This window comes from Pteronotus mesoamericanus, unplaced genomic scaffold (assembly GCF_021234165.1).
Source record: "Pteronotus mesoamericanus isolate MK-2021 breed Mesoamerican mustached bat unplaced genomic scaffold, CSHL_Meso_final contig_94, whole genome shotgun sequence".
Taxonomy (NCBI): Eukaryota; Metazoa; Chordata; class Mammalia; order Chiroptera; family Mormoopidae; genus Pteronotus; species Pteronotus mesoamericanus.
Window position 1 is genome coordinate 51,302,782 of NW_026555285.1, and position 17,380 is coordinate 51,320,161.

The window sequence follows — 17,380 nt, forward strand, 5'->3', positions numbered from 1 at the left end:
CCTCCGGGCGGCTCCGCGCCGGCGCCCCCTACCGCGTCCCTCGCCTCGCTCGCCAAGCGCTTCAGCTCCCGGGTTTCCCTTCGGTCCTTTTTTATCTTTGGAAAAATAATCACTTTGTTCACCAGTTGCTTCCCGAGCTCACTGAACTGCCTTTTTCACTCAGTTTTCTGGAATCTCATTGAGTTTCTTCGTAACTATGATCTCCAATTCTCACTGAAGTCGCGGTCTTGCGCGACTTTGGGTTTCGTTCCTGGAGCCCTGTCGTTGCCTTTCTGTGTTGCCCGTTCCCCGGGCTGCTCCCGTCCCGGCGGATGGACGGCTTCTTTGCCTGCACCTTTGAGCCGGTGGGTCTTGCTTAGAGGCCACTTTGCTCAGCAATTCCGCGAACCGGCAGCGGGGCTCCTTCGGTGTTGCAGGAGGTGGAGCCAGAGCCCAAGGGCTGCTTCTCCCAGCCCGGCCCTTTCTGCCCCCGGGTCCTGGGGGCGGGGCTTGGCTCCCGCGGAGGAAAATGCCACTTGGGAGCGCGGGGTGTCCCCTCCGTGACCCACGTGCGTCCAGCCTGCACGCCCTGCGCGGTGTGTGTGGGGGTGAGGGGGTGGCACGGGCATAGCTCTGCTGGGACGCGCAGGGACGGACAGGCAAGGCCCGGTCTCAGGACTCAGCCCCGCGAGCCACGGCCGCCACCGCCGCGCCTCCCCGGCCGGGACGCCCTAGGGGGCCGAGGGAGCCGCTGTCCCAGTCCACCCGCGCCCCAGGCCACTGCGCGCCCGACGTCCCGTCCTCCCGCGCGGCTCGGCTCCTTGCCTGGGGCCCGCCTGCAGCTGCGCAGGCGCGGGGGGGTTCGCAGGCAGTCCGGGTGCTGGGCAAGGGTCCTTGTCGCGTTACAGTGCCCGACCATAGATCAGGGTACAAGTACAGACCTTTTCTCGCTCTGCCTTGAGGCTGCCGTCACCGCCCTGTGATTTCCTCTCCACCCCCCCATCTATTGAATTTATGGGGAGGGGGCACTGGCTGACGCGTGGATTTTCGGCTGCATGGGGGGCTCGGCGCCCCTAACCTGTGTTGCTCAAGGGCCGCTGCATTTACCAACTGAATCACACGATGGCTTCTCTTGTTCCCGCTCCCTGGACATGCACTTTGAGATGTGCAGTTGTTTGTATTTTGAAGAGGAGGGGTTAAATACTTGATTTTTAAAAAGGAGAATTGGAAACAAATACCACGTCTTCCTTTACAGTGTGAACCCAATGCCTGTCTTTTTTTTTTTTTTTTAAGATTGTATTCATTTTTAGACAGAAGGGAAGGGAGAAAGAGATGGAAACATCCCTGTGTGGGTGTCTCTTGCGCACCCCCTGCTGGGGAGCTGGTCTGCAACCCAGGCCTGTGCCCTGGCTGGGAATCGAACAAGTGAGCCTTTGGTTCGAAGGCGGGCACTCAATCCACTGAGTCCCACCAGCCGGGGAGGCAACGCCTTTCTAAACAGACGACAGCTGTACACGCACACACAGCCCTCACCCGCAAGGAACCTGGGCCTGGCAGAGAGCCGGTCCCACCAGCGATGTGGTGAGAGAGCTGGTGGCGGAGGCTGAGCAGAGAGCGGGCCCCGCACCTTGGGCGGGATGTTTGCGAAGGGAGGGCGGGGGGTCCGCCCAGCACCTCCCTGGGGCCCGCCCAGGGCCTGACGGAGGTGCCATCCATCCCGCGGTGCGCGGAAGCCTGCAGGCCGCCAGCACACTGACCTGTATGGCTTCACTGGTTCCTGCTCCCCCAGGCCCGGCAGCTTCGCGCGGGCAGGAGCCGCGTGGCACCGTCGTCGTCCGCAGCGCCCACCTGGGGCCGCTGGCCCACGGGGCGGGGCGCCTGACCAGGCAGCGTGGGAGTTGCGGGGGAGGCGAATGCTCCGCCCTCCCAGGGACGCCCGTTTAAGGACAACATCTTAAGCCGGCGCCTTTCAACCCACGCGCTCAAGTTTCTGAAAGGTGCAACACCTGACTACTCAGTCCGGGGCACCGACTTTTCCCTCGATGGTCAAAGAAAAAAATGACAACAGCCAACACAAGGATAGCTGTCCGGTGTGAAGGAAGCAAAATGATACTGACTTTTTTTTTTTTTTTTTGGTCAGATCGGCAAAAAAAGTCTTTTTGGTGGGCTGCAAGTTTTACAGTTTATATGTGCCATGAAGTGAAATAATTGCAAATCGCTGTTTGATGTCTATGCCATGATATATTAAAAAGCTCTACTTGTTAGTGTTTGAAATGCCAATAACGCATACTAGATGCAAAAATGGGGGCCGGGACCAGGGGAGGTGCCAGGGGGCCTCGGCCTCTGCCCAGCGGAAGCCCACAGCGGGACCCGGGCCTCCCTGAACCCCCGCCTGCACCTGGCTGAGCCGGGGGTGCTGTCTTTCACTGGCTGGAATTTTGGAACTCCACAATCTATTTCTCTTGAATAAAGGGCTCCCTTTCTTTTTGTATTTTTAAAGAAAACCTTGATCAAGTTAATAAAAAGGCTGTTTTCACAACATAGTTACAACCCCCCCCCCTTTATTTTAGGACCAAAAGGAAATTTAAAGGGAGGAAACGGAGAATTGACATTTTCAGAGACCCTCCTGCACCCGCCCTTAGTCTCCTCTCACGAGCACCTTTCGAACAGCTAATACGCGCGACGCTCACGATAATGCAGTGGTTCGCGCCTTCCTGTCTGCTGCAGCATCGCTCACTGTTCGCTGCTATTCAGGGAAAAAGCTGCTATGCCCATCCTCTTTAAAATAATGGCCAAGTATCTTCAGCTTCTGTATGTAATGCCGACCATCCCCAGAAGTTACACTTTTAAAAACCATTGCCTGTAGCGTATTGGACTTTCAAAGCATTGCGTTTTCACAGTGAGGCAGTTTAAAACCATCCTAAGGACCCATGGACGGTGGGACAGGGAAGGTGAGCCGCGGCACGCAGGTGCGGGATTCTTTATTATAAACAATCAGGTAACAGTACAAGTGCACATTTGAAGGATAGTTGAAACCTAGATATTACAATCAAAAACGTGACTCAAAAGAAGGACCATAGCTTGTTTTTTTAACATTAAATTGAACGTATCCTTAACATATGCCAGAACCCCCCAGTCTTGTCATACAGTTTGGCTGTTAAATCCTAACAGGGAAAGACGAAATTTGGAATGCGTAGTATATTTTGCTTTATTTACTAAATATACATACCAGATATTCAGGACACACTGAAGTCAAGCAGGTACGTGTAAAGTCTAGCAAGTGATACTTATAAAATGATTGTGTTGTTGTTTGGGGTATTCAGTTCCTTAGAAGACAATGAAACGGGATTCTAAATGCTACACTGCGGCCCAGTTTTTTTCTGACTTATACTGAGTGTAAAAAAATAAAACAAAGTCAGTGTGTTAAACAGTGACACCTTTATAGTTCCAGAGCACTGGTGGGTGTTACAATACCCCCTACCTAGTAGTTTTCACCTCTCTCTCTCTCTCTCTTTTTTAAACAAGGAAAAACAAACCAAACCAGGCTGGAACCTCAGGATGAACGCCCTGGGTCTCGTGGCCGAGCGCCTTCATTCGCTGCTGCACACGCGCGCCCACGGCGCCCTGAGCACGGTCCGCGCCGTGGAGGCGTGGACTGGCTTCGCCTGAGGCCACCTGGCTGGCTGCCCTAGAAAAGGGCCAATGACATTTTTCTGGATTGTCTCCTTCAAGGAATGAATGCGAATGAGCCCATTTCTAAGTCTAAAATCAAAGAGTGCGTTACAGCTTCTGACCACTTTTACCAGTAAAAATAGTAATAATGATAATAAAAAAAAAAAGGCTGATTACAATGTGACTGTGTTACAGTGGCTGAGGACTAACTGCCGTCCACTCTGAACCCTCGGACCTTCGCCCGGACCCCTGTACAGGCTTCTGGGGGGACGCAGCCGACCGCGAGGCCCGTGTACCGTTTTAATCGTTTACTTTTCCAACACCTAAAACTCAAGTTCGCTGGAATATTTTGTCCCGGTGTCCCAAAGCTGTGTGAAAATCAGAGTTTTTAAAATGCCATTTGTAAGCAGCCAGTCCTGGTGAATTCTGTAAAGGTACCATCAGCAGAGGATACTTTCCGCCAAGAGGGCCGGGGTCGCTCTCCGGACCAAACGCCACCGCACCTGCCGCGCTGCCACGGGGCGGCCCTCGTCGGAGGACTCCTCACCACGGTCAAGCCCCTTCCAAGGACCGGGGGCACGGAAGGTCACGGGGACGTAGGAGCACGGGCCAGAGGAGGACAGCGCTGGGACACGGAAGGACAGGGGCCCCTACCGAGGAAGGCTCCGCCCGTGACCTGCTTGCTCGGAAGCGGAGGGGAGCAAGTTTCAAATCAGCGGTAATTAAGACATCACGTACACTTTTTAAGCTAAAGAAAGAGGGCGTATTTTGTTTGCTTTGCCAGCTCTGAAACACGGAGACGTCCCCACCCAGAGAGTCGCCATCGGACTCCGAGCCCCCAGCGGCGGGGGCTGCCCCCCGTTGGCATCTGATTCCACGGCCCCTCACGCCGTACCTGGCGCACAGAGGCGCGCCGTCCACAGCGGATGAACCGATGAACTTCGGGGCTTTCTAAGCACCACATGGGCCGCCCAGTCTTCCTGTGAAATGCACAATTTCCTATCGCCTAGAGGAAAGCTGCTAGCGGGTAACACGGACTAGTACTCATAGTATCTTTTCACACGATCGTTTCTACCTGGAATACGAGGGAGCGAGAAGCAACTGCTGTGCACACTAACGCCGGGCCGAGGTGAGACACGATGCGTAAGGGAAGAGACCTCTTGGATTGCGGAAGTACCACCTGTTACTGGCACGTTACCTTCTTAAATTGCACATTTCTAAGAGGGTGTGAAATAGTGTCCCAAGCAACGCAGTGTTTAATGGGCAGGACCTATAATACATATGCCTACACGAGAGTACCTAGAAACTTGGGGACAGTTCCACCTGACAGTCCAAGGGCAAATAGGAACATGTTTTTCATAGCGTGCATTTTTAAAATGTCCTACTATTCAGTACCACTGTTCCCCAGAAATTACAGAGGTTATAAAAGTATTATCACTTTACTTGGGAAGTGATTTCCCGGTATGAGCCGTGAGCTTTATACGAGGAGGCTACCAGACGTGAGCAGTAGATCATTTATCCTACAGAGACACTGAGTTAAATAATTCATAAATTGGATCCCAGCCATGTGCCTTGATTGCCTCCAAAGTCTTTGCCATCGCTTGAGTGACCTGGAAGTAGTTAACATTTGCTAACAGGCGAGGAACCTATGGCCAAGGGCGGACCCTCGCCGAGGACTGGCCATGCCGCAATGTGAGAAGGTGGGAGGAACGTACGGCGCTTCTGTCCACCCCCCGCCTCCGGCTTCCCCGGCTTCGTCCTCACGCAGGACCCCCACCCGCCGCGCGCGCCCCGTGCGGACCCGAAGCTGCAGGCAGCTCCCGGGGCGGCTCCGGGACCCAGGCCGGCGGGTCTCACCTTGCAGTGTGGGAAGAGAGCTCCTTTCCTGCTGCTTCCGTGTTCACCTGGGCACACTGGACTCTTCGCTTGTTTTCTCGGTGGTAGATCGGGGGCAACATGACCCCACTTCACAGTCTCTGTCTTTCCCAGTCCCAGTTTACGCTGGTTTAAAATGAGTCGTTGGGGTCGGCACCATTGTCCAGCTCTAAGCATTTCGCCCTCAGGAGTAAAGCGTGCGTGGCTTGTCTCGTGGAACTGACCGCAGTAGCTTGACTTTTTCTCCTGCTAATGGCGCTAAAAGGGAGAGCATTTAAACGATATGAGCTTACTTGATTTTGTCTGAAAGGGTCACCTGCTCTGGCGCTGCCAGGACCCGGCTCTCGCTGCGGAGACGGTCTCCGTGTCTCTCTGGCCGCCCGCACGCTGTGTTGCGCCGGGAGCGCAAACCCCGGCGTCGCCGGAGGGAGGAACCCCGTCTCCAGCCGCGCTGTGCTGGCGCCCGGTTCGCGGGCGCCTGAGGCGATCGGCGGTGAAGTCGGTGAACGGTGTACATCGTGTGTCTATTTACACGCGTCCTCGGGCCCTCGCCAGTCGCCGGTCGGGGCCGACGGCAGCCCCGGCCTCCAGCAGCTCCTGCCCTGCTCCGCGGGAGCGCGGTGGGGGCCGCCCACTAGGACACCGAGGAGATGGGGTTATGGGGCGAGCCCATCTGGGTCAGCACCTTGTCCAGCCACTGCAGCGGCCCGTGGAGGTGGATCTCGACCCAGCAGGGCGTGCTGGTGACGTCCTGGCGGTGGTACTCGGCGCCCCAACCCTGGAAGGCAAGGGCGGCCGGTCAGGCTTGGCAGTCCCCCGTGGGGGCCAGGTGGGGCTCCGTGGACACCCCACCCTCCCCCCCGCCGCTCCTGAGACCTGAGGGGACACGGCCCCCCCTCCCTGGGGGTCCGGGGCGACTTCTGCACCAACCAGATGGGGGGCGCCCCCGAGAGGGGTCCTAGGTCAGCACCTTTGCTTGGTTCACAGCTGAGTACGCAGACCGAGGAGCGTGCTGGGAGCTACGGGCACACAGGCTTCCCTTCCGCAAGGGGACCCCGACCCCTGAGGCTGACACCACTGAACAAAATGGCACCCACAGGCCAGTGATGGATCGGGAAGTGGTAAAGAGGGAGCTAGAGGGTGTTCTTGGTTATTCAAGATTATTCAAAGCTAGCTTGCTTCTCTCTGTCTCGTTCACTTTTGGCGAGTTCCTATTTACTCCCACTCATAGGAGAGGCAGCCAATAAATAAGTACATACATAGATAGATAGAAAGTTTGTATATTTTCCTCTATATGTTATACTCAAGGAAGGGTTATTATTAAAAGGAAGAGAGAGGCAGTCAGGCACATTGGGTTTGTCACTGGGAAAACCGATTCTCTGTCGAGTAATTTAGAAGTTGGATTCCGAACACCAGGCTGCCTGATCACACTACGGTTGCCATGGGAAACTCCCAGCAGACCTTGGATGCCACCCGGACACCAGAGCCCACACCCCGGGTCTTTCACCCTCCATCTGTGCACCCCCAGGCCCCAGATGACCGCCGGGCACCCCCCGCCCGCTCACGACAGGTTCTTCCCTTTCCTAATTCAATGAGAAACGAAGCGATCGGAACAGACCTTCCACAGCGCCGGCGCCCGCGGACCTGGCCCTCCTACCTCTCACCGTGGACGATCCGTGTCCCCACCTAAGCCAGGCCTGCCGCTGGCGCAAAGACAAACACCCTCTGGGGACAGCATTCCAGGACCTCTCCCCGCTCTCTCCTGCGATCCGGCTCTTTCTCCTGGATCATCCCCACCCATGGACAGATGGACAGACGGACATGCTGGGACCCCTCCCATCTGCGACACACTCCTCTCGCCTCCCCCCCCCCCCACTGCCCTCCTGCGCCTCTGGTCCCCTTTCCAGTGAAAACCGCCCACGAGGCCTCCGCACTGGCTGCCTCCTTCCTCTCCTCCTCCTCCTCTCTCTCCGGTCCATTCTGATGAGCACGTCACCCCGGCCCCCAACAAAATTGTCCCTTCAAGATTAAAAAGGCCTCTCTGTGGCTCAGACGGCGGGCCCGGCCTCCGTCGCCCGCCACCGCACCCCACCGCGCCCCCCCCCACCCCCCGCCCCCCCCCCCCGCACCCCGCACCGGCAGGGCTTGCTTAGCCTCCCCTTTGGCTCACAAAGGACGGTCCGCTTCGCGCGTGCGCTTTCTCAGCTTTCTTTGCTCATTCCTTCTGTTCTCCAAGATCTACATTTTACTTTATTTTATTCCTCATCCGAGGATGTGTTTATTGAGTTTTTAGAGAGGGGGGGAAGAGAGAGATGGGGAGAGAGAGGCATCGATGTGAGAGAAACAACCGTCCGTGGCCTCCGACAGGAACCCCGACAAGGAATCGGACCCAAACCCTAGGCGTGTGCTCTGACCGGAATCGAACCCGAAAACTTTCAGTGTACGGGACAACGGTCCTGTCAACTGAAAGAGACCGTGAGGATGACCTAGTCCATCTGCCACCTATAATTTACCTTACTTTTATGTTTTAAAAAGTCTAATAATGTGTTTTACTCTGCCAAATATATCCAAAATATTATTGTACCAACATATAATAAATATGAAATTATTCATGAAATAGTTTCCTTTTATTTGTACTGAGTCTTTCTCCCCCTATCTTTATTGAAATATAATTGATACATAACATTGTATCAGTTTCAGGTGTAGAATGTAATGGTCTGGTATATGCATATATTGCCAAGTGATTACCACAGTAATTTTAGTGAAGATCCATCACCTCCCATAGTTACCTTTTTTTAATGTAATGAGAGCTTTTAAACTGATCATCTGTAATTATATTTGCTAATGTGTTTTTTTTTTAAGTCCCTGCCATATTAGGAATAGTTTGTTTTCTGTGAATTGTGCAGCATGACGATTTAAATTGTTGTGTATCTGATAAACAACTAGTCGATTTTAAGAAAATCAGGTTCTGTGCAAGTATATATAATAGTGAAATAGCTACCTCTGAGGTATTGGCATTTCATCCTAATTACAAAAAAGCCCTGGATAAACAACCGTACAAGCCCAGTGATTGGGGGTTCATGGCGATGCAACGCCCTCTGCTGGTTCCAAAGCAGAACCTCTGAAAACACTCGCAGACACAGGGATTTCCTTGTTTTCTAAAGTAAAAACGCTCTTCACAGCACCAGTAAAGCTGGATAAAACTGCTCTGCCCTCATGAAAGAGACATGGTTTCAAGAAGCCATTCTTAAAATCGGAAATTGTATCCTCGATTCTAATTTTTTTTAAATACTAAAATTAAAAATATAAAAAAAAATAACTTGAGGTTAGAAAAACAGGACGATTACTTTTCCAGGGTAATTTTAAAGGCCTGATACATTTTACTTTGGGAAAAAAACCTAGAACAAGCCATGCTGATTCCTTGGATGGATGCGTGGCCGTGGGGAAACGGTATCGCTGTGTAACAGGGGCGACGTGGTGGCCCGATCGCCGGGAGCGGGGAGGGCTCCCCAAGGCGGCGCGAGAGGCCGCACTCCTTACCGGGAGGAACGGGCGGCAGCGACCCCTAGGCTGGGGATTGAAGCCACGGAAGCTGCGCATGGCTCCACGCCCCGGGTGGGGGTTAAGGAACCAGCACACGATGCCCCGCCCCTACGTGCCTCTGCGTCGCGGCTGGAGGCGCGCGGGCGGCCGCGCAGACCGAGAAGCGCGGTGCGCGCCCGCCCAGACTGGCCGGGAATTGGGACACGGCCACCTTGCGTGAGATGTTGGGGCAGGACAGTTAAACAGAGCGCATGCGGGAGCCGATCCCTTCCGTGTTCCCCCGGCTCGCCCGGTCAGGGGCTGGGCCGCGTGGCTGCAAGTCACTGCGGCTCCAGGGCGCACGGCAGGGTCCCCGGCCACTCCCATTCTCTCGTCCTGACAGCAGCGTCCAGATGGGAGGCCAGACGGGGGCGCCGGGAGTGTTTGCCGGCCCAGGGCAGCGAGCAGCCCTGGGCCCTGGGGGCCCGTGGACGGACGCAGCGATCGGCGGTGCACCCGGGCCCGGGAGACGGAGGAGGCTGCGTGGGGCAGTGACGACGCGGACTCTCCAAGTGTGCGCTCCAGGGGGACAGAGGTCAAGACACAGAGCCCCACTCGTGTGACAGCCTTGGGCCCCACAAGGACGGAAAAGAACAGAGCGGGGTGTCCTGGGGTGGCGGCTTTCCGCGTTTTGCCGAAGAGGTGGACGTGGAGAGTCCCCAGTCCCCCTACGCTCGCAACCGTTTAACAAAGACCTTGCTCCTTCCCCACCGATTTTTGTGTTACACTTCAGTGCCGCAGCAGGTGGCAGATCCCACTTTGGTAACAAATGCACCCAGGCCATGCGACAAACAAGCTAAGACTCTGAAATAGTAGAATTATTTGCCATCCCTTTGCAAGAAATGAGAGAGCAGGTGACGAAACGGAGGCCTTTAGCTGCAGGGTGCAAATCCAGCGGCACCTCCCTCAGCTCTCCTGCCTTCGCATCCACTGCGGTAAGCCCTCGCCTGAGAAAGTCAACAGATACTCACGGGCGAAGCGTTGCTGCTCTCTCTGAACTACCCACGCCCACCATAACGCTTCTGTCTCAGGGACGCTGTTTTAAAGGCACTTAATTTAGGGTGCCTTGTAATAGAGGCAGTTCTGTTTTCCAGCTTATTTATAAATATGACCTCCTCCACTTGCCTGCATAGTTTCTAAGAGTTAGAAGGGTCTCTAATTTCATTTAGGCAAATTCATCATCATTCATTAAGTTACAATCATGCCTGGCGATTTGAAGGATGGAAAAATCCCTGTACCACTGAGTCCTATAGAGCCCTAGAGAAGTAGTATTGTCACCCAGCTGGGTGGCTCAGTCGGTCGGAGCATCAACCCCTGCACTGAAAGGTTGGGGGTTCAATCCCCGGTCAGGGCACAAGCCTAGGTTGCCGGTTTGGTCCCCAGCCAAGATGTGGGTGGGAGGTGACTCATAGATGTTTCTCTCTCTCTCTCTCCTCTGCCTTCCCCTTTCTCTCAAATCAATATACATATATGTCCTCAGGTGGGAATTTAAAAAAGTATTATTGTCACTTTATCTTCTCCATGAAAAATATCTCCTAACTGTTGTGCCTTAAGTTGTTTCCCCCCAAAAAATATTATGCTGAAGAATTCTCTTATAATTGCTAAAAAAGAGAGACAATATCATGCTTAAGAATTTTCCTATAATGGCTAGATACGAGCGATCACACCCCTAGCGGAGCACCCCTAAAATACATTAAGTAGACTTCCAGCAAGCCCGCCGTCTGCTTGAACTGGCTGTCGAAGGGCCGACCAACCGGAGAGAGCCCTGTGTGCCCCACAAGGTCCACCTCCCAGCGCCGAGCAAGCGCCGCTCACCTTCACAAAGCTCATGCGGATGGTGCACATCTTCGTTAACTCGTAGACGACCTCAAACCCGTGGTGGACCGACTGAGCGAGCAGCTGGGCGAAGAGCTGGTTGTTGAAGATCTTGAGGCTGCAGCCGCTGGGGATCTTGCAGACGGTGGCTGGGTGGAAGCCGTGCTGGTAGTTGCAGTTCCGGCTCTGGACGAAGATGCTGCTGTCGCTCACGCACTCCGCGTAGACCTCGCCCCCGACGTAGTACAAGTGCACACCTGCGAGGGGAGACAGTCCCCAACACCCGCACTGCGGTTGCATGTGCACCACACCCGTCCCCTCCCGTGCGCCCGGGGGACCTCTGGCACCTCAGCAGGGCGGCTGCCTGTCGGCGCTGAGGCTGGTTTTCACCCCGTCAGCCACGGACGAGGGAGCCCGTGGCCCAGATGCCATCTGGCTTTATGATAATCTGTGTCTTTTCCATGGGCCCATTTATCAGCCGACTGCCACCACGTTTACAGCCGCTGCCAAGCACGAGCGAGTCGGCCATGCCACGCGGACAGCTCCTTCCGTCACCTGCGTTCGCTCTAGCAGTGAGCACGCACATGAGACACAAAGTGGGTATAGGGTGCAGAAAGCACTGATTCGTCCTTCGGGTACGTGTCTACATAACAAAATGTAAACAGGACCAGGCAACACCGTGGAAAATGTTCCTTAGGTGTATACGTGACACCCGCTTCAAAAGAAACGACAACCTGAGTCAGCGGGGACTCGCCACAGCCCAGCCTGCGGGGGAGGGCGGCCTCCCGGGCCAGGCCCACCGACGTCAGTGCCCGGGCTGTTGTGTTGGGCGGCCGAAAAGTGCGCTTGGTTTTTTTCCGTGAAATAAAAGACATGTTTTTCATTTTCACCAATAACTGTATTGATTTGGGTATTTTGAGTATGCGGTCGGTCTCCCGCTATTGGCTTCTAGTGGGGAGAGGCCAGGGGCGCTGCTGAACATCTTCCGATGCCTAAGGCAGCCCCGCAGCATGGCATTGTTTGGCCAAAGTGTCAGTAGTATCAAAACTTTGCGAACCACTTCGGACACGTTGGATCAGTCACAGCACCTTCTCCATACGCTGCGCACATCTTTTTTTGCGCTTCAGTTGCATTTTTACCTTTCTTGAAATAATAGATCATAATATACCAAAAATGGTGCATATCTACTTTCATCTTTGATATTCAAATGGCTGCACAAAAATTCACCGATTTGATACGTTTTTTTTAAATGCCCGCTGAAACGACAGCCGTCACAGCACCATCTAACACAATCGTTTCAAATGAAGTTAAAGACAACCAAGCGCTACTAGAGCCAGGGCACAGAAAAAACGTCGCGGACTCTTCGGCCACCCCAAGAGCACTGCCTGGGAGCCGGGAACCCGAGTCACTTCCGCTCATAAATGAGTCAGGACGTCTGACCCCCCAGCTTCCAGGTCTCCACGGCCACCTTCGCCTCCTGTGAGTCACCAGCCAGCCAGAACTCTCCTCCTTCCCAAGGCATCTTCTTTCGCATCTTTGGGTAACTCAGAAGTAATTCGCAGTCCTTTCCTTCAGCAATTTCATCCCGCATTCCCATCTGTCATCTTGTCTGCCTTCCTCACACGCACCCTCAACCCCCCCCCACCCCGCGGAAGACGGCACCCCAGCCCCGGCCGCCCCCCGCCCCCGCCCCCGGGTTAAGGCCACCGCGGGGCTTGTCCTGCCCGCGGGCGCAGCCCAGCAGAGCGGGGAGGACGCGGCGCGTGTCGGTTACCCTTTCCTATGTGCCTCCGGGTGTTCTCGATGGTGGAGTTCCTGTTCACATTGGAGAGCAGGCCGAGGCAGAAGCGGCTGCGGCTGTGGGAGGGGTCGGTGAACCCGTCGATGAGCACGCTCCGGGAGGCGGCCTGGAACGTCTCCCCGACGCGGTTGTTCAGCTCGTAGTAGGCGACGGAGCACCAGTGCTGCGGCTCCTCGTAGCAGACGGGCCGGAAGTCTGGGAGGGAAGGGCCGGGGCGTCAGCTTCCCCGCCCTGCGCCCCGCACCCCGGGCCCCGGCTCCAGCTCCGGCTCCGTCTGTCGGGCGGGGGGGCGGGCGGACCCGCGCTGCTAGGCGGGCAGGTGGCTGCAGGGCCGCGGGAGCTGCCTCCCAGTCATTCCGCGCCTGTCACTTTCAGGGAGACTGTTTGGGGCGCGCTTACCTGGCGACATCCTTGCGGCAGGGGCCACGGGCGGGGCCTGTCCTGCGGTCAGAGCGTTTGCACACACAGTTACGGGCGTCGAGGGGGCAAAGCGGCCTGGCCGTCGGCGCGTCCACAGCCAGAAGGAGGCGGGCAGCCACCGCGTCCCCACGGGCGACAGACGGCGCGGCGCTGTCACGCGTGCAGACCGCGTGCCCCCGCGGCCGAGACGCCGCCTTCTCACCAACTCAAGACGGAATGCGGTCGTTTGGATGGGACAAAAACCAAATCAGAAACATCGGGAAGGACTTCAAATTATTTAAGAAAGAAAGAAAGAAAGAAAACTGGCCCTCAATAACCTCACGCTTTCTTCAGGGTACACATGGAACACTTAGTTACTTGTGACACAAAAATACTTTGAAGGGAGCTGTGTATTTCATTAGGGAATCCAAGGATGTTCCATTTTCACCCCCGAGTTTTCAGTTTCATCGCCAGGCAAAAGCTCAGAGTTCCTTCCTTCTCTGTCCCCCACACTCTGCCTTTCTACCGATGGCATAATCTTCCTTTGCTTTGAACATCCTTGACGTTCTTGTGTCTAGAGTGTGTTCCTTTATGCGCGCAATGCAGATTTATAAAACGGATAACTTAGGGATTATCTAACGTACAAGAGGTCCTGAGCTCATAAAAAAGTTCACTCTGGGAAGCTCTCAGTGGCGAGCTCGGTGGGGTTCCGGGGCCGCAGGCCGGCGTCCCGGGGAGCCTCTTAGGGGTGCAGGTTCCTCGGCCCCGCCCCAGACCTGGGGATCCAAGCCTGCGTCCCCCCAAGATCGCCACAGGCTCTGTGTGAACGTACAGCGGAGCGACATTTTTCTCGCCTGAAGTCAGACACAAACGGCACTTTGTAAACACCCTACGGACACCCATGTCTGCGAGCGCTCCCCTGAGACACCACTGCCGATCTACAGTGAGAGCAGAAATGGGACCCCGTCGTCGGCGTCTGAAACACCCCGTTCCGTACCAGACACTGCGAGCGGCAGCTCTAAATGTTGGGTTAAAATAAAAAGTCACCGTGTCCTGGTAAACAGGACGATAAACACACGCATCCGTGTGCCGCGGAAGGCTACGTTGAAACGTGCATGCAGGCTCTCCGCCCCGTCCAACGCTTGCCGAACAGCGGGCCGGCCCCCTTGGCCTTGGTTTGGTTTTGATTTGCTTTATTTTGGGGACTAGGAAGCACCCTTGGCAACAGCTGGGGGCCCGCCCACTTGCCTCTGCTGGGCGCCGATCGCGCTAAATGACCACCAGCTGTGGCACCTACGGTCGGCCGCTCTGGGTCCCCAGGGCTCCCGGGGTGTGACGAGGCGCAGGTGGGGTGACGACCAAGAGCAAGCCGCGAAACCCCAAAATGTCAAACTGATCGACTAACAAGGACAACCTGACCCCACCTCCCCGGCCGCTCAGCGCCACGCTCGGTGGACAGCGCTTTTGCTACAGGGAGACCCGCCCGGGAGGAGGCTACTGATCAGGAAGGGTTACTGCGAGTGTCCCGCTGGCCGCGGCGCAGCTCTAACTCCTCGCCAGAGGGCTGGTCCGCTTTCCCTCTGGCTCAGGAGTTACCGCCGAGTGCAAACGGCTCCGTGAGACTCTCTGACCCAGGAGCTGCCTCCCCGCGTCCGACAGGGGCAGAAGAGCCTGTTATCCGGCTTCCAAAACAGGGAAAGACAAACCTTCTTTGACGTGAGCCTCCCTTCCGTCCCTCTGCTGCCGTGGACGGCGGTGTCCCGTGTCTGAGACAGTGCATGTCTGCCCCCGATGGGGACCGAGCCCCCGGCGCGCCGACCGGGCGCTTCCCCCGCCGGAACAGCAGCTCCGGAGTGGACAGGGATCACCGTTAGGAAAATGGTGATGTCTTATCGGAAATCAGTCCCTCACACAGTAACAACCGCTGAGGCAGAAGGGAAGCTCTGAAGCGAGGAGCTCGGAATAGCTGGCTCTATCTGTATTCGCTCCCAGCATCGGTTCAGAACGGTCTCCTTCCGTGAGTGGAGAGTCCAATGGCCTGAAAATCTGAATCCGTCTGCCTCTGTGGAATTGTCCACTTAAGTGGCACTCAGACTCACGGGTGCCTAACTATCGCCGGCTGGCATAGCTCAGCAGATTGAGCACCGGCTTGCCAACCAAAGGGTCGCTGGTTCGATTCCCGGTCAAGACGTGTGCCTGTGTGGCAGGCCAGGTCCCCCATAGGGGGGGCAGGAGAAGCACCCACACATGGATGTTTCCCTCTCTCTCTCAAAATAAAGAAGCAAAATCTTTTTAAAAAATCACCAGCGGAACTTGTTAAAGATGCAGATTCCTGGCCCGGCTGCCCGGCATCTTGCACCTACAGAGCAGGGCTGGGCCGTGGCCATGGGCGTTTCTCCAGGCCCCGCCGGTGGTCTCCGCGCCACACGCCGAACGGTGGATAAGGCACTTCCCTTTGAGAAAACGAGCTCTGTCCCCCGTGAAAAGCTGTAAGGCCTGGGGGCCCTTCTGCAGGCCCTGGGGTCCGTCCACCTATGCAGTTAGGGGACTTCATATGCAGAGCGGCCGTGCGGCCCAGCTGCCCTGCTGCCGGCATATCCCCACAGCAGTCGAGGCAGGGATTCAGCGCCATTCCCGGCGGCCGAGGGGGAGCCATACACCAAATCAGTGGGTTTTCTACAACGTGGTACCTCCATGTAACGGAGCAGAGTCAAAAACATCGCTCCACTGTGAAAAGGGGGGCACGGGTTAAATAAGCTGGACACAGGCAGACAAACACTGTGCGGTTCACTTGCATGTGGCGCCTGAGGCGAGGCAAAATCCTGGGGGGGGGCGGTTAGAGGTCACCCGGGGCCGGAGGGAGGCAGGGGCGACGGCGCAGTTTCGGGGGGGAGGCTGTATAACACAGTGAGTGCACTTAATGCCACCAGATCACACGCTCAGACACGGCTGAAGTGGCCGATGTTATGGGATGTGCCTTTTATCGCGACTTAAAAAAAATATAACACGACGTATGAAAAACCACTGAACTGCTCGCTTTAAATGGTTGAGTTCTTACGCCGCGTGGATTGCCTCTCGATGGAGCTGCTTGAAAGGTTGGAGGAGCTGAACTCCTCAGCCGCCGAGACTCCTTCCGGCCTCATTTATCCACAGATCAACACTCAGGCTGGCGTTTTGCTGTTCACCATTCAGAAAAGGACTCTTCTCTTTGGAATTAGAGGGGCTCATCCCTGCGCGAGGAAGCGGCCGGCCCCCCCCAAGGCCTCGGTCCGTCCTCGGGGGGCGGGGGCGGGAAAAGTCGTCCACTCGCTGGGCTGGCCAGAGCAGGGTCACAGGCCCCGTGCGGGGTCCCCACAGCACCCGTGGCCTCCGCGTGCACGTCCGCTTTGCGACATCATCACCCTCCCATCCCTTAACTAGGGCTCTCGGTGGATTCAGCCTCTGGAGGGACTTCCGCCGCCTCCCCCACCATGGGAGGGAGTCCCACCCGGCTCGGCCTTCACGCCCCCGGAGCCCTGCGGACCCCACCTCCTCCAGTTCCGCGCGGCCTCGACTTCAAGTCCCGGTCAGTCCCGGCCTGGAGGGCTAAGGCCTTTGCCACACCCTGTCGCTCACTCACGCCTGTTCGCAGCGGCTGCTGCCCCTGGAAGGCGAGAGACTGTCGTGGCAGCCAGTCACCCTGGCCCCAGGCCTGGCCCTCGGCAAGGCCTCGGCTGTTACTGTCCATCACATCTGTGTCTGTAACCCCAGCTCTGCCTCCGGGTTCGAAATGCCTGCGTCATCAACTAACGATGAGCAGGGTCTGCCCGTTTGGCTGCCTGCTGGACACACAGGAGATAAAAGGACCGGCAGCGGATTGGCCGAGACAGCCCCGCAGACAATGATATGATACAATGTGATACACTGAAATAGTGGGTGTGCACATAAAGTAGATGAACTGCAGTAGAGTGGGGGGGCAGGGGGCCACTCCCTCTTTACCTTCCCACAGCTGGTGAATTATCCGAGGACAGGACGATTTTTACTAACCCTTTAATTCTCCTTTTGGGTGACATGAAGCAAGCGAGGGGGATCATGGCATCGGCACCATGTTGCGTTTATGCCTGTGGCCTCGCTTTGCCTCGGGAGAGCACTTTCTCACACCCAGGGGGCGCCGGGCATCTTTTTTTTTTTTTTTTTTAAATTTTATTTACTTACTTTTTTTAGAGAGGGGGAGGGAGGGAGAAAAAGAGGGAGAGAAACATCCATGTGTGGGTGCCT

General features: G+C 56.0%; 1 protein-coding gene across 1 annotated transcript in view; it reads right to left on the reverse strand.

Annotated features, from left to right (window-relative positions):
- Positions 1-2,768: 2,768 nt before the first annotated feature.
- SMAD9 (SMAD family member 9) overlaps positions 2,769-17,380 on the reverse strand; it is a 34,591-nt gene continuing 19,979 nt past the window's right edge. Inside the window, exons 5-7 of the mRNA XM_054586563.1 lie at positions 12,698-12,919; positions 10,924-11,180; positions 2,769-6,304 (exon numbers count right to left, since the gene is read on the reverse strand). Coding sequence (XP_054442538.1) covers positions 6,161-6,304; positions 10,924-11,180; positions 12,698-12,919 — 623 coding nt within the window. The 3' untranslated portion in view covers positions 2,769-6,160. The remainder of the gene's footprint in view (positions 6,305-10,923; positions 11,181-12,697; positions 12,920-17,380) is intronic.